General features: G+C 43.1%; 1 protein-coding gene across 1 annotated transcript in view; it reads left to right on the top strand.

The window, feature by feature from the left end:
- The first annotated feature begins 1,229 nt into the window (after window positions 1–1,229).
- The window catches only part of LOC121943362 (RNA-binding protein Musashi homolog 2-like), a 95,829-nt gene continuing 79,474 nt past the window's right edge, over window positions 1,230–17,584 (top strand). The window contains exons 1-2 of the mRNA XM_042486885.1: window positions 1,230–1,319; window positions 7,634–7,726. Coding sequence (XP_042342819.1) covers window positions 1,230–1,319; window positions 7,634–7,726 — 183 coding nt within the window. The remainder of the gene's footprint in view (window positions 1,320–7,633; window positions 7,727–17,584) is intronic.

Genomic DNA, 17,584 nt, shown 5'->3' with positions numbered 1-17,584 from the left:
TACGGACGGAGGTCATTTAGCCTGCTTGTTCTTTGTGGTTCAAAATAGAAAATTCAGCCCTAATTCCCAATTTTCCATCATTGTAGAAACCTGAAAGGACAAGACAAAGAAGTTACAGGAGGAAGTATGCACTCCAAACTGTGAACAGCTGCTCCTAGTTAAAACAACTAAAGCTCTAAACATTGCTCTGTTTGTGAAGACAGTGCTGGTTAGGTATGTGTAGTTGTAAAAGCTAGCACCCATGATGTCCAGTATGTTGCAGACATTGTGGATTTTAATGCACCCCCCCATCTGAGCAGCCGTAACATTATTTGTATTTGTTACGGGACCTGCTGCTTTACAAATTAAGCACTAAAAAGGGCCGTCAGTTCTTTACCTCGTTTTGTTCGGCTACTGTCACTCACAGACAGTAGATTTATTTGCGTTGCCTTTCCCAAACTGCGTTTCTTTTGATTCAATACATACAAACCTTGTAGACCTGGAGACCTCAATTCAGGCCCTGAAAATCAGTCCTTAATTCCTTTTTTCATGTCTCACGTTAAGCACTTTGTATTACCTTGTTGTTAAATGTTGCTATAAAAGCACCTCATAAAGATTAACGCTGCTTTCCTTGTGATGATAGTGGACGTTCTTAAGTATTTGAAGTATTTGTAATTCCAAAGAGTTTCCCCGTGTTGTGTGTCCCTCTGGCTGACAAGAGAATCTAGAATAATAATAGATGAGCCGAGAGACACAGTCGGAGAGATTCGGCCGTGTCCTCTGGGAGAGTTTAGGTTGTTTTTGCTGCTGGATGAAGCACACGTCGATAAGTATCCATGTAGTGAACAGACTCATCTAATGAACAATCTTAATTAGCTCTCCCTCACTGCCTGCATGAAGGAGGATACCAAAAAGAGTCGCTGCTCCTTTTACTTATAACAAACTCTGTCCTCTTCACAACTTGTGCATAGATGCACAGATTTGGCCTCCGAATTCCTCAGATTCCAATCCAGAAGTCCTGTGTCTTCGCCTTAAGAGGTCAGAACCAAGTCCAGTCCTCTGTGGGACCACTGACCTAGAGAAGCTTACCCTAACTTTAAGAAAAACGCTCCGCGAACTAAAAGAAAACCTCTATGCTTTACTTGATACTTTCGTCTTGTTTTGTTTTCTTCCCTTCTTCTTCTTTTGTTTTTCTTTCTCCTACAAATTTTTGCTGTTTGACTTCCGGGTCAAAGCCCTGCGCCGGGACTATGAAGCATGAGCAGAACGAATCGGCCATTTCAGGTCAGATAGAGGCGTATACACGAAAGAGTAAATCGAGCCTCAACCACATTATCCAGGTGTGTTAATCCAACCTCGAGAAATCGGACTTTTTTTCAGCCTGACATGTTAACACGTGTTTTAAAACAGTTTAGTCAGACTAACACAATAGTTTGACTTTTTCTAACAATACGTGAACATATTGAGTGATTTTAATGTCGAGGCTGATGGATGTTTATACATACAGTACATGTGTGCTGACTTTGCCACTACCACTAAATAGATAAATAGTAAATCTTATTGGTTCAAAGCTCTTCTTCTGAGCTGATGTTGGAGGTATAATGATGTCATCGTCATGATTCGGGTTCTAGTTGGTTCGTTTTCCATTAGATGGATTTCCATTAAGCCTCATACAGCTGATGGAAACGTCATTTTTAAAAAAAAAAAAAAAACTCCCATTTATTGCAAAAAAAAAGTTTTTACGCTCATGAGGTGGTATTTCAGGCGACTCAAAAAAGCCATATTTCGCAAAAATGTGCTTGTCAGTAGAAACTGGCTCCCTCATGATGCAGCAGGAGCTACAAGAGCTGTTATTGTGTCACATAACTCTGAGAAAGTTTAGCGGATCATCTGGAAGTTTTGAATCCACAATTCCCCTGTGAAATCATGGACTACATCTCCCAGAAATCCCTCATACGTGGCCGCTCCCACGTATAAGGGGCTCGCCTTTCTATCATAGCTCCATAACACGCCTACGTGACCTTGGATTGGAAATAATGACGGCTAGTGCGGTGGCTGCAATAGAAATAAAGCTGCTAATGTTTTGAACGTCCATCGCCATGGTTACTGGGATGTTATCACTAGAGAAGAAGTCGCAGAACATCACTCAGTGGAAACGCAATCATCTCCCAATTGTGTTTCACCAAATTTTCAAAAATATCGCTTCATTTTTGTGCAAATCTTTTATGGAAACCTGCCTAGTGAACCCATGGAGTCACTACATTTTAAGCTTGATTTGCCTGTTTGTTGTGCAAGTGGATTTTGAATCCTGAGCCTGCAGATAAACAATGATCCGCAGGTAAAAAAAAAAAAAAAAAAAAAAAAAAGTGTCAACGTGAGGGAATCACAACAAGCCGTCAGCATTTTTTAGTCCAAGCCGCTGCAGCTATTCCACGCCACCGCCGCCTGTGAGACAAGGAGAAAATAAACCCAGAGTCTTTTCTCTCCAGAGATTTTCCCTCCTTGTGTTAATGGAAATGTCAGTTAACATTTTATCCCCCGTGGTTGTATTCTCTTCATTCATTAGTATTCCATCTTCAGACTGTCCTCCCCTGCTCTCGGCGCTGAGAGGCTGCAGCCTTTATGTGCTTTGGCTCAGCCATACATGTGCCACTTCTCTGGAGACCCGCGCATTATCACGGGGGGACATATAACCATAACGTGGTCTGGAGGTAGCGGCGCTCAGCCCGCCTCTCTGCTCAATGACAAACCGCCTTTTCTTCCGCCGCCTGATGCACGGTGGAAATGGCCCACCTGTTCCCCTCCTATTGTGGTCGGCCTTTTATCAGCACCTCACAGCCTGAGCAGCCAGCATCTGTGTGTGTGTGCGTGTGTGTGTGTGTGTTTGGGTGGGGGAGCGTCTTTCATGGACAGCCATGACAGGTGACATTCTCAGAGAAGCATGGGAAGACGTTAGCACAGGGGACACTGGGATGGAGTCGCAGAGGGAAGAATGATGGAGTTCGTCCATAATGAAAGTTGACGGAGGCCAAAACGGCAGCATCAGCATTAGGAAGAATAACCCCTCCCCCACTCCTCGCCCCTCTCACCTAATCTCCCGCCGAGCTCCCCGTCTCAGCAGAAATACAAACACCTTCTCTCCATCACTGCCCGATGCCGTGCGCTGTTCTCATTTCTCCACCTGCCTCCCGGGAGCACCTTTTATATTCATGGACCCACTGTGGGAATTTAACTTGTCAAGATTGCAGAAAGATGCAGCGATGTCTCTGCTTGTGCCAACAGTGTTTTAATGTCTTCTGAGCAACAAGCTGTGACAGGTAGTAGAGTGTTTGGGGTAATGCTTGTTTCAGCCTTCTTTGAGTCAAAAAAAAGATGTTTGGAGCTGGTTTTGTTTTGGTGCACCCAACACGTTCTCACCCCGAACTCGTCACATGATGATTAACCTTCTGCGCCTACGTATGACTTTTTATGTATCCTTCTGTTTACGCTCCGGGATGCCGTTACGGTGATGTGGACAAATGCACTTGGTAGGATGATGCAGCCTGTTCCCGTGATGTCACAGCATGCAGAAAGCTGCACGATCCTTATGTTTGGGATTATGCAAAAAAAAAAAAAAGTCACGGATGGTTAGGTTTCGGCAGAAGAGGCACATGGTAAGATTTAAAAAAAAACAACACACACATCCATATGGGAAGCAAACTGAACAAAAGTCGGCTGTTTGTGGGATTCATCCACCTCTCGCACTCACGCTCCTTATATTACATGGTTACTAGCAGCATTATTACCTGATATTATCCTTCAGCATTTCATGTGCACATGATGGCTGCGTTCTCACGTGACGCCGCCTGTGCGGGCCGCATGTGGACGCCGCATGTGGTCGCAGTGTCGTCAGTCAGCATATAATAACAAAGTCACCTGTCTGACCACGTTCTCTGACGCCATGCAGCTGCGTTCCAGTCGGACGTGGAAGGTCGCTTAATGACAGAGAGGCATTATTTGACGAGTTCGGAGTGACAGTGAGCTGATGATGCACAGCTGCACAGCGTCAGGTTGAACGCTGCCGGTAACGCTCCTGTGGTAAAGGTTTGGGTAACTTTAAGCCCAACAAGTACTTGGTTAGCGTTAGGAAATAACCGTGGTCATGGCTGCAAACAGCAGCCTCTCATGTTCAAACACTAACTTACCCTCCAGCTGTGGAAGACTAGAGTCAGGTGTGTCTCTGCAGGTATTAGTCAGAGATATTGTTTTTCTCTTGAGGGACAGTCTGTAACAGTTGATTGCTGTTCATGCTGTGTCAGAATCCTGAAGATATAGAAATAAAGGCCTCTGTTGTTTCCTTTCCATCCGTCGACTGCTTTGTCATTTCAGCCAGTTACAGTCTCACTCAGGTTCAGGTGAACTTTTGTCAACAGACATTGAAGTAAAAAAAAAAGTCAGACAAAAGCACAAAAGAAATATTGTCATTAAATTTAAAGTGAAAGGAAATAGTCACCGGCTGCAACAAATGTATTGTGTTCTCCAGTAAAACAGCTCATCAAACAGCTTTTAAGGCTGAGATCTTAGTAAGAAACTCCATGACTCTTCACAGTTTGAGCGGGCATCCTCAGCAGTGGGATTTTGGCGACCTCCCCCCTCTGTTGCACTGCCAGGTAGCCCCTCCTGGCATCTGGTGCTCCTGCACGAACCTTCTCGGTTGCTGCAAACGAGAGGATTGTATATGAAACTTTTAGTTATCAAGATGACATTTTGCTGCCTGATGCGATGTATATGGATGTGGTCAGCTACAGATGACAGAGGAAGAGCAGCAGTGACTGGAATCAGACAGCTACAGCTGTTACTCCGTTTACTTAAGGCTGGGCGATGAAACGATTACGATATCAATCGCAAAATAACATTTCCTCCATTGAAATATGAGACGTAGTCAATAGAATGACGATAGACCGCATTCCTGCCATGTTTTGACAGACAACACAAACAGCCAATGATAATAAGAATAGCACTGCGGAGAACCGAATGCAGTGAAGGACTTTGACTGTAGAACAGCTGAGTGTTTGACAGCCACAGCGCTGAAACAGACACATTTGCAGAGGTCGAAAGTGACTTCTTTAGACTTCTACAGACGACTTTGTGTTAGTTTCAGCTTTAATCAGACTTTGAATTATTTAGAAACACCAGTGATTGGATCTATATCGTGATATATATCAATATCACCTGATATAAAAAAGAATATTGTGAAAAGACTTTATTCCATATCGTCCGGCCCTACCTTACTGCATTATTGTGTTAGACCATCAGTGCAGGACTGTGTTGTAACTAAGCTCACTTTGCTTTTTTACCCTGGCAGCAGATGGGGTCTAGTCTGTCTTTGTTTTCAGACTTAATCTCCATGTGATATGCTGATGTATAATTTGTAACTTTTTGTCTTTCGCCTCATAATTATCTTTTAATTTTATTATTATGCATGCTCCTACATTTAGGTCTGAATTTATGTCTGAGAAAGTGCTAATTCAACCCAGTCTCAGTCCCTAAGCAGACTTTCTCAGGAGTGAGAAAGTCTTAAGGGCGTGAAGGTGAATAATAAGTCATCACTTACCGCTGCTTTGTCAGTGACTTTGCGTCTGCATATTACACTCCAGGTATCCTCCTGCGTCTGCACGGATGATACAACCAATGCCAGGATGTCAACAAATCAGGTGCTTAGGATCAGAAAACATCATTTGGCTCCATATTCATACAGAAAGTGAGCAGCGATTAACACGTACTATATGGCCACGATAGTTTTGATTTTGGCCACGTTTTTGACTGATGCTGCCGGTCTACGCATCATACTGCCTCACTCGGTGCTGTCCAGCCAAGCGATGGCGTACCTGAACACTGTGAAAGGTTTCGTCCGGCCGCGTTAAAAACCTCACTCTGCTGTTAATAGCTTTTGGCATCAGTGTCTGACACTGAAATGACGGACGGTGGGATATGTGTGTGGAGCATCCGTGTTTTCACAGACATGGATGCAGATGGTGTGTACGACGTCACTGGTGTGCAGAGCCATTCACTTCAAGGTGAAAGTTCTAGTTTTGTTATCATCTGAGAGTGGGGCTAGAAATGTGAAATGTGTAATAATTGTGGTGCTGCAGCTCTTTGGATGTCCAAGGTGGACATGGTTCACTCTCTGGTGACAATCATTTTTCAAGATGCACCACTTCATGTCAGCGTCATGTGTTGGTCAAGAATAGCTCATTTAATGACTCATAATATCATAATATTCCACTCTCAGAGCATCTTTTTCCCCTAAAAGATAAATCAACAAAAGCTTATTTTTTTTCTACAGAAATGATGTTCTAGCCTTTGAAGTGGGCCTTAATCTCATCCTGCTCTGCAGTAACACTAGCTCAGTGACAGTCCTTGTGCTGGTAATTATGTCAATGTAGTAAAAAGCCTCCCGTATATTTGTCCCATGGTGACTGTTTGTCCTGCTGCAATATGGAGAACTTTAATTCATTTCCTCGCTGCACTCACACCCCGCTCACTCTCCAGTTGGCTATTTATTGTAGCTGCAGTCATAACAGTGGCAGTGGCTATCCTCATCATTAAGACGAATGGTGTCTGGCTCCAGCAGTGGTATTAGCCACCAAATGAGCTAATAGAGTTTCTCAGCAGTGAAATATGACGCCCTTAATGCCCTGCAGAGGCCGAGACAGAACAGGTGTGATATCTGCTTCCATACTGACCGCACCAAAAAACTCAGCAGTGCCCGGACTCACCAGCCCAGTCTCCAGAAGAAAACTTTGGCATTGTACATTTCTACAAACCACGGATATTTAATGTATCATATATACATTTCTAAACTGATGCAGAATATGAGCAGAGATGGTGTCATCAGAAGACGGTAGATGGTGTGACGCTTCGACGACAACAGTCATGATATAGCGAGTCAGAGCTGTGTTTTTCAGCATTTTTTGAAGCACATAACAGGTGTGGCTGTTTTTTTTCAGCGCTTTTTAGCCCCCAAAAGTGTCCTTTTGCGATCCGTTGCTGTTTTCTCCGCAGGGATAGTGCCAAAAAAAGTGTTTTTACTGTGACATTCCTTCTTTTCCAGCCAGGATTGTGCCACAAAAAGCAGCATAACGTAACATTAAAACAATGTTGGCTTTTCGTTTCACACGGGACAAAAAGTGTGGTCTCCTCGATGAAAGTCTGATTTTGTTTGACCCATCCACCTCCACGTCCTCCCACCATCCGTGATTTTTGTTGCTCTTCGTACTACGTCAGTTGCTGTTGGGTTTATAGGTTTATTTTAGGGCAGGTTTGAGCGGTGTTATGGTGTTACGGTACACCAGCGTGTTTAGAAATCCCAAAAGTAGCCTCTGCCGTCAGCGTGTGAATTGATGAAAGCACTTTTAGTGGTCAGACGCAGTACAAGTGCGCTTCATTTACTGTTAAACTCAATGATCGGTAATGTCTCATATTCACTGTCCAGTTTTTGCTTCCTTGGTACGTCCAGCACGTCCAGAGTCTCTGTGGTTACAGATTTCGTGGTGGACCCCTGCTTTACGCTCTCACACACACCTGCTGCTTCACGGTCGTTATTGTGTTGTGTGAAATGTTGCTAACCTCCTTCATTTTCTCTCTCTCTCTTTCTGTCTTTTCCTCCCTCCAGATGGTCACAAGAACAAAGAAAATATTTGTAGGAGGATTATCAGCCAACACAGTAATTGAAGACGTGAAGCAATATTTTGAACAGTTTGGCAAGGTAAGACCATTTGGAGAGTTTAGTCCTCTGGGCTGCTGTGTTTGTGTGTGAGGGCTTTTGAACGTTCAAAGCGCGTCGATAAGCTCAGTGCTGCTGTGTGAGTTTTGAAGCAGACTGGTTCTCTGGTGGGTTTGATTTCCTGGTGCTGTTGTTGCGACGCCGTGTGAACTCAGACAGTCTGATGGGACGTGTAGAGACCGTCTCTAAAGGAGTTAATTTCATTCAGCTGCTGACCAGAGTCTGATGAAAAGAAACATGTCAGTTTATTGCTGTGTGTCCGGTGCAGCGAGAGGTCCAAGACATGTTCAGACGAGCCTCGCACTCCATCAGAAAGAAAGGGTCCAGTCTGAAAACTGTGGTTTTACTGGGATATTTGTGCATTTAATCTACTTTCTGTTTGTGTGTGTGTGTGTGTGCGTACTTCTGTAGGATCCAAGGCTTTTATTTGTGATGGTTAACATTAGGGTAAGGGGCAAGGCAATGCGTTAAGGGGACGAGGGCTCTCACACTGATTTGTTTGTGTTTGTATTTGCTACATTGTGAGGACAATAACATTTAAATCACAGAGTGAGGACACTTTTGGGAAGTTAAGATTTGGTCCTGTTCTTACTGCTCAGGTTAGGCTTAGGTTAGGATTAAAGTAAGGGTTAGAGTTAGGCCTTTATGTCAGTGAGGGTCATCATAATGAATGGATTACACCATTGTGTGTGTGTGTGTGTGTGTGTGGAGAGGAGGCACACTGACAGTGGTGCTGAAAGGCTGTTTTTTTTGCAACTTTTGTGCATTTTCACGTAAAAAGCATTTTTTCTTCAACACTTCCATCTTTAACTGGTTAGTATCGGCCTCATACTGTATATAAGTATATACCTGTGCGTGTGTGTGTGTGTGTGTGTGTGTGTGTGTGTGTGCTATGGCTGTGGTCTTCTGGTCCATTGGTTGTTTGTTTGTTTGTTATTGTTCAACCAAATTGTAATTGGTCGGACCATCGCTGGTGTTACTTGACAAAGCCATGTGTATCTTTTCCCAGCTGAACAATCCTGTATTTATAATTTCGAGTACTTTTACTGTGATTGTTGGTCTTTGCAGTGACGAGTGCAGCATTTTACCAAAAGTTTAACATTTTTCAGCTCATATTTTAATGGGAAAATGGATAGATAATCACAAAAAGACATTCAGTGTCAGATTGATCACCACAGATTAATTATATGAAGTTTCAATGAGACGCTGCAGTTTGAGGCTGGATCACAAAGCTTCTGAAAGCGTTACACGTTACATCTAATGTCAGCAACTGTTTCATATGACATCGTAAACTCCAAAGGTCCCTTCTAAAGTGTCCAGTTTGTCACAGTTTTTAACAGAAGTCCTGTTTAAAGCGTAATGCTTGGAGTTTACTTGCTCTGCGTAAGTGTTAATGTCGATCTCTGTGACACGATACGAAACACAACACAACCAAGTAGAGCGCACTGTGGCAGTCGAGAAAAAACGTGCATTTTTTCTCTATCCAACAATCGATTAGTTGTGTGGCATATCCAAGTCACCATGACGACCTCTCCGTCCATCTGTATACCTCTACTCTCTCGCCTTCTCTCAGACCTGCCCAGGTCGTCCATCAACATGACACAGCCATCTAACATAGTGACATATACACACTTAGTCAGTGTGTGTGTGTGTGTGTGTGTGTATGTGTGTGTGTGTGTGTGTGTGTGTGTGTGTGTTGGATAAGCCCAGTAATAACCTGATGGGGTGAATTGAGTATTCAGAAGTGAGAAAAATAAGGAAGAAAGAGAAAAATAAGGAAACAGATGAGGGTGTTTGTGTCTCTCTTTGGGGCCACTTTGGAGATCAAGTTTGTGCTAAAAGTGTAAATATGACCTCAGTGAAGAGGTTTATTCCTGGGATCACTGTTTGCATTATTTCTTTAGTTTTAAAGCCTCTTGGAACCCAAATCACAAAAACCTTTTTAAATATGTAATTTAGGGTCTTACATGCATAATATAAAAGCACCAAAAATGATCAAACATTGGTCTCAATCCAAATTTGAAATATTGTCATTTTAGCTTTTTCATAGTTTCCTGAAGCTGGGTTGATTTGGTTTTCCCAGATCCATATCACGTAATAAAGACAATCAAAAGTCAGCTGCTGGTAGATACTAACATGCCAAATTAAAACTCCTCAATGCTCCTCGGTGCTGCAGATGTAACGTTACCACACGAGTCTTCAGCTCACTTTGTGTTTGTTAGCTGGTTTTTACCAACGTTACACAGAACCAGTGAGCATGTGGCAAAAAAAGCAGTAAAATAAAATGTATTATTTTAATTCCTCTGATTCTGAAAGTTCAGAGGTCGCGTTCAGAAACACCGATTGCCGGAGCACACTCTGGCACAGACTGGACCGTGGTAAATTAGCAGCGCTGCTGGACTGTACCGTTCGGTTATCCAGAGCGCCGCTCTCTGTGAGCGTCACAGCGACTCTGGGCGCTCTGTCTGAGGAGGAGCAGCAGAGCGTCAGATGAAGTGAATTCATGGAGAAACAGAGCGCTCCGCAGCTCTCTCATTTTAGTGCAGAGCGTCAGATTGGATTTAGGAAAGCAGCCAGAGTCAGAGGGCTGGAACAGACGGAGCTGCACCACGCCGACTCCGCTTTGCTCCGTGGCTGTCGTCATGGAGACGAGAGACAGTTGACAAAGGTGCCCACACAGCGCGGAGAAATGCTGTTATCGTCAAAATGAGCTGTTCTCGGAACATTTATTCCCACTCAGATTTTTGGAGATACTTAATGAGACGCTCAACTTTGATATGATATGTGCATTTTTACTATTTCAAGCCACGTTTACCGAGGCTTTATTGAGCGTTTCTGGTGTCCTGCTTTAAATTCATCCAGCTGCAGACTTGAAAATGACCTCTTGGGAAAGCATTTGTACTGAAGTGCTTTAAATGCTGTTTCTGAAACAGAATTTAAGTCGGTGTGTAAAATCCCTCACAGCTTTCTGAGGGATTTTAAGGTGAGCAGTGAGGAGCAGGTGGCCCGGGGCGCTGAGGTCATCCAGTCTGTCTCCACACAGGCTGCTTTCTCTGAGACGAGTGTGTGTGTGTGTGTGTGTGTGTCAGTGATGGTCTTTTTGCAGCTATGAGTGTCTGTTAAATTTCATCCTTCAGAGGAAACATGGTTTTCTGGGTGCCTTGAGTCAGAATTATGTGAGTGTGGGAGCAAATCCGTATAAATTCACCTTGAAGATCAGACGCGACACCATTTCCTCTGCCTGGGCCAAATGCTGAGTCACCTTAATTGAGATGGCAGCCGCTACAGCCTTTTATTTATTTTTATTTTTTATTTATTTAGCTAATTTATTCCTAGATGCTGAGCTAATCAGTTGGAGGTTAAACTTGAGGCAGGCACTGAGGCTGAACATTTAAAGTAGCGAGGTCACTTTTGTCTTTCTGCTCTCCAACTGAATGAGTCAGCATAACAGTGATTTGACCTAAACACAGTTTACAAACTTTAAATTCTGTATTGAAGAAAGACTCATTTGAATTGTGTTATTTTAACTTTGCAGCTGCTTTTCATTCTTATTTTGATTTTATCTGATTCTGAAGATCAAACATCATAATTCACAAACTCCCATTTAAAAAAAAATGTTTAGGCTCACATGAGGCGGTATTTGAAAAAGCCATATTTTGCAAAACTGCAATGGAAACCCTTTTTTGGATTTTGGTCACATGATGCTGTGTCTATGTGCTTGTCAGTAGGAACTGGCTCCCTCATGATGCAGCAGGAGCTACAAGAGCTGTTATTGCATCACATAACTCTGAGAAAGTTGAGCGGATCATCGGAAAGTTTTGAATCCACAATTCCTCTGTGAAATCGTGGACTATCAGCTCCCACATATAAGGGGCTCTTCTTTCCATCATGGCTCCATAACACGCCTACGTGGCCTTGGATTGGAAATAATGACCGCTAGTGTGGTGGCTGCGATAGAAATAAAGCTGCTGATGTTTTGAACATCCATCGCCATGGTTACTGGGATGATCACCAGAGAAGTCACAGAACATCACTCAGTGGAAACTCAGTCATCTTGCAATGGTGTTTTATCGACATTTTGAAAATATCGCTTAAGTTTTGTGCAGATGTGTGATGGGAACTATTGAAACTTTTCCACTGCAGTAATGAGAGCATCACAGCACATCAGTCTCTAACTGTCCATCCCTTCACTGCCTTCATTAGTTGGAGCACAGAGACTTTTAGTATATCTGCTCTTTCTCTTTTTCATATCTGAAATACCTTTTGAACAGAAGAGCTTCCACTCCAAAGCGCAGCAGTGAGCAAGAATCGGAAATAGTTTAAATGAGGCTGAAATACTCGAGCGCCTCAGTTTTCTCCGCTCAGCTCTCGGTGGAAATGAGAGGGAACAAATCAGAGAAGGTCAGTGAGGGATGAAAGAGGAGAGACAACTGCTCTCCACTCTGCAGGATTAATGCTGTCATGAGACTACCTCTAACATTTCTACGTCTTCAGTGTTCATGTGTGCACAACCCGCTCAACCTCCTGAGCCAACCTGACTGCAGGATTTACTATTACTGCCCAGCAGGTGGCACAACGTGGAGCGTTATCCAGTGTTTTGAGATAATTTATCTTATATTTATAAGTTGCAGTGCAGTATGTGTGAGATATAATGTAGTAAATTTGTGCAACAGGTTATTATCTGAAATATACCAAAGTGCACAACTAGGATCCAAAGGCAGCCAGACTTTTTATGATGATATAATAATAATAACATTAGTTATATAGCACTTTTAAAAACAGATGTTTACAAAGTGCTTTACATTTTTAGAAGTGAATTTAAAGAAGTCACTGATTCTGCAGCCTTATCTCCTCACCTGAGGATCTGAGGCTTCACGATGGGGCAACACCCACACATGCTTTAAAAGTGATCAGTAAAATCTTAAAATCAGTTCAAAAGCAGACATGAAGCCAGTGGAGGGAAGCCAGGATTGGAGTGATGGGATTACAGTGAGGTAAGAACCACATCTGTTAGTCTGTTTATGCTGCACAGTTCGAATCTCGAGCAGACTCTGGGTTTTGTCACCAGAGGGGGCAGATACAGACATTTAAATGCACGATGAGTCATGTGGAACAATGCCGAGCTCCTTGAGAACAGGTTACCTGTTACAGAGATTTGTAATGCACGATCTAACTGCTTCAGTGCCTCCTCTCCCCTGATATCACCTGTGGCAAATCCCCTCCAGGATCCTCCAGGCCAAACCGCAACAGCTCGCTCTCAGTTTCTGCTGCAGCATCACTGAGACGTCTCATCCCAGGATCTGAATGCCTCTGTGGTTCCAGGGCTAAAGTGTCCTGTTTGACTGGCTCGTAGCACTGGGAGATGCGTCTCCCTCTCAGCTGCTGCCTAAATGATGTGTTACGTAGTTTTTTACTTTGCACTCTGAAGCAGCATGTGAACGTCGCTGAACCTGTTTTTTTTTGTTTCTTTTTTGGCGCCTGTGTTAACAAATCAGAGCCTCCACACTGCCTGCATGAGCAGCGCGTCAGCCGCACAGAAACGGTGACTCGTCATTTTTTCCACGTGCCATGTGCGTTTGTCAGCAGACATATACAATTTAAATGGTGTTTTAAAAGTAACATTGACTTTATACCATCTTTGACCCGTTTAAAGTCACAAAAATGAGGAAATACAAAGATGTCTGTTTTACTCAAACTTTTCTTGCTTCTGTTTCAAAATAAAAGCCCTCTGACAATGTCTGTATGGACTGAATGCCCTCAGCTGTTGTTAAAAAGGCATTTTATTTTGAAATATTTGCAGGGCCATGTTGTTGACAATGCAGCAGCTTGTATGACGTCATAACTGAGAGGATTTTATGCTCATAAATGTGAAATATAGACGTCATAGCAGCAGGCAGCTCTGCAGAAGCCACGACGCTGTCAGTGTGAACACCGCCAGCGTTTATTCTCAGGGTCAGCTGCTGGATTTCATTTTTATTTCCTGTATTTCACCAAATATTTACAAATAAGTTTGATTACTGTCTGTTTGTTTGACCAAGTTATTTAAGCTACCTATTTATTCTCAGTTTCAGCTGCAACATTTTAAAAAAAATATTAGTTTATTTTTAGTTTTGAGTTTGACTCCTTTTTATTTCGAGTTTGACGGCCGTCTCTGCTGCCGGTGCATTTATTGTTGTTATTTTAATAACAAATGAATGAAAAACAAGTCAAGCCTGATGCTTATAGTCACTTCTACATGGTGAGGTATACAGTTTATTAATTCAACAATAGTATCAGATCGGTATCGGGTATCAATCGATACACAAAGTCTCGATATCAGTATAGAGACTGAAAAAGTCGGATCGGTGCGTCCTTAGTTATTTCTGTGTTGGATTCGAGGAAGACGGATGAAAGTTACGGCATTAGTTAGTGAGGATCCTGATGACCTGATATTCAGTCTGACCTGCCGGCTGTTTGGACTCTGAGGGACGGACCTGCGTCTCATGTCGCCTTGAGTAAAAGGTCATCTGTTGGCGTGGTCGCCCGTTGTTTCTGAGTGATGTTCTCCTTCCTCGCCGTCTTATCTGAAGCCAGTTCATTGTGTTGAAAGGCATTCTGGGATTGCGCTGAGCTTCATTCAGTCTGGCACTCACCTGACCTTCCTCCACGTATCTTCAGGGCACGAGCCGCTTTCATTCTCCGCACGTTGGCGTGACTCACGGGTGGAACGAAAATGTTTTGCCCTCTACCTGCTCTGTGATTTTTTTTTTAATCAGGTCATTTGCTGCTTGATTAAATGGCGGCTTCTCACTCCACATTTTGGAAAGTTAATCTGTCCCACTAATGGCAGCTCTTGCTAATTGCCTGGAGTCCTGGAGTGAGTGCTGAGATGACGGCGTCTGATGGAGGGGTGGGGAGATTTTGGATGACATCAGAGCTGTAATGTGCTGTGACTGATGGTCAGCTTCACGTATGCCACGTTTTTCCCAATAATTATGTCTAACGCTCGATGTGACGCCATAGACTGTAAGACCTGCATCACGTCGTCAGATATGATCTTTGCACACCAAACTAAACTACATAACAATAGAAAATAAACACACATGCTAAATGGCTCCTACAGTGAGAGGCAGTTCTTCTCTGTCCGTCTTTCATAAATAAAAGCTGAACTGCAGCTTTCTATCTTTAGCCGTGCTCGTATAGTTTCTGTGTTGTGTTATAATACAGATATCCAGCACCAGAGAGCATTCTTTACTGTGATTAGGGGTATGATGATAATGGGTACGCGGCAGAGCCGAGTGTCATCAGCTGCACCAAAGTGCCCATAATCAAAGCAAACAATGTCTTCTCAGGTGTCCTGCCTGTGATACTTCCTAATGCATTATCATTTGCCGCCATGCAGCAGATAAAAGGACAGCTGCAAACAGAAATATGAGCCGTGCCTCACTCTCCGGGGACCTCTGGGGTGGAAGTCGAGGTAATTAAGGTTATCTGTGGAATTACCAAACTTTTTAACATTGTTTTTCACCCTTGACAAGCGAGCCTCCCCCCGCTGTGATTCGGCTAAATCCTTAAACGTGTGCTCGGATCTCCTTTCAGCCTCTTCAGGAAACCAGTTTAACCCCGACATCGCTTTTCTTGTGCTGCGTTCAGACGCCTTTCACAAGTGTTTAAAGCGCTGGGCTCTGATTGGTTTGATTTCTTTCAAAAATGTGAAAAAAATACAAAAAGTAACTTTCCAAGAAATGTCCTGCAAATGGCAAAAATCAATCAATCAATCAATCAATCAATCTATCCATCAATAAATAACGTAGGTAACGTTAGCCAATGTTGTGGTAACGTTCCCTGGTAGCTATGGGGCTGCTGACACAATATATTGATAACAAGTATTGTGCAAAAGAGAACAAACAGACTGCACAAAAGGTAATATATCATCCAGAGAAGAGGTATTCAGATGCAGTTTTTGTTGTTTTTTACAAAGTGAGTGTGTGTGTGTGTGTGTGTGTGTGTGTGTGTGTGTGTGTGTGGTGGGACATTTTGGAGGCAGAGGGGAGAGAGTTCAGCATCCTGACAGCCTGATGTATGGAGCTGTTAGCCGGCTCCGAGGCTCCGAGGCTCCGAGGCTCCGAGGCTCGGCAGCAGGCCAAAGAGGCGCTGCGACGGCTGCGTGGGGTCGCTCGCAGTGCCGGTGGCTTCGCTGGCTGGTCTGGTGTCTAAATGTCCGGGGAGGGAGGCGAGCTGTGTTCACTGAGAGCTGCAGCGGTTTGTGTTTGCAGGCAGTGCAGCTCTGAACCACACCGGTTCCATCACAGATTTGTGCAAAACTTGAGCAAAACGTAATTTGGCGCAGACATCCGCTCCTGATGTCAGGGATGAACTCTTGAGGTTTTGGTAGTCAAAGGTCACTCTGACTTCACAAAGCATGTTTTTGGCTTTTTGCATCACGGTTATACGCCAAAAGCACTGACAGAGCGGCGCTATTTGATAAGTTTGTCGTGAGAATGGGCTGGGAATGAATACGCTTATTATGATCAACTTCACACAAACGTCTAATAGGATAAAATGATAAAATTGATAGATTTTATAACCAAAAGGTCAACTTCACTGTGACATCATGTTTTGCAGAAACCCTTTTCTGGCTTTTCTGAGCGTCATATCTCAGGAGGAGACGTTCGGTCAGATGCTGGATTGATGACACTGATCTGAATCTGTGCTGTTTGTCGAGATCGTCTGTGCTGTCGGGGATGAAGATGTGTGTGAGGCGTTCACGTTTTCACAGACACGGGAGGGTGAAAGGTGGTACTTTTTGCTCCTCTGCAGTGTAGATCCGTTCTGTGACAGCTGTGAGACCGTCACGTGCTGCTTCACTGACGTCGTGCGTCAGCCGTCAGAGCAGGTGGGCGCTGGGATGTGAGGCGCTCTGTAGTTTGACAGAGTAAGAGAACGATGTAAATGGCAGAGAAGTCCGTCTGTGGGGATGTCTGTGTGTTTAAAGGTAAACAAAGCACACTATCTTGAGTTTTTCTACTAAACTCTTTAAAATCTGGATCAACATCAGTTTTCTTGTGCTTCAGGAGCCTTTTACAAGCTATTTAACCCCTTGAAACCTTTTCGAAAACAAAGGCAGGGAGCAGCTTGACAGGTAATGTCCCGCACATTGCAAGAAATTAGTAAAAGGTGACAAGAAAAAGACCTGGAAATTAGTATTATTATTACTCTTTTTTAAAGAGGAAAAAAAGAAAAAAAAAAACAATAAAAAAAGGAAAAAAAACAGAAAATTATTCTTCTTATTCTTCTTATTATTATTATATTTAAAATTAAATTAAATTATGCTTTCATGCATTTTATTTATTTACTAATTTACTTACTGACTCATTTATTTATATTTAGTCATTCTTTTTGGCATATTTTAAAGTATTTTTTGTAATTTTTCAAATAATTTCTTACTAATTTTTGGACCATGTCTTGTTAAGTTGCATGTTTCCTTATCCTTGTGTTTTCAAAGGGTTAAATGCAGCTCCTGAGGTTGATGTGCACTTTGACACAAACTAGTTGGCACAGACACAACTTAAATATTAGTAACACATTTGTAACATGAACAAGTTGTAAAACAGGTCGTTGCTGTGGTTTTGCAGGCCGACGCTGAAACGGCTGAACACAAAGTTTCACTTTAAATGGAAATTCACCCGGAAACGTGCTAAAAGCAGTAAATTGGCCATGTGGATAACCCCCCCCTCCCTCCTGCCACAAGCAATAATGAAAGAAACACGATGGGACGGAGAATTGTACTTCCTCAGGCAATCAGTGTGCGTCGTGAAGCAAAGAGTTTGAAGAAAATGTACAGAGAAGGTCTGGCTGTGC

This window comes from Plectropomus leopardus, chromosome 5 (assembly GCF_008729295.1).
Source record: "Plectropomus leopardus isolate mb chromosome 5, YSFRI_Pleo_2.0, whole genome shotgun sequence".
Taxonomy (NCBI): domain Eukaryota; kingdom Metazoa; phylum Chordata; class Actinopteri; order Perciformes; family Serranidae; genus Plectropomus; species Plectropomus leopardus.
The sequence above is the reverse complement of the archived record's forward strand: the minus strand, read 5'-3'. Positions and strand labels throughout refer to the sequence as shown.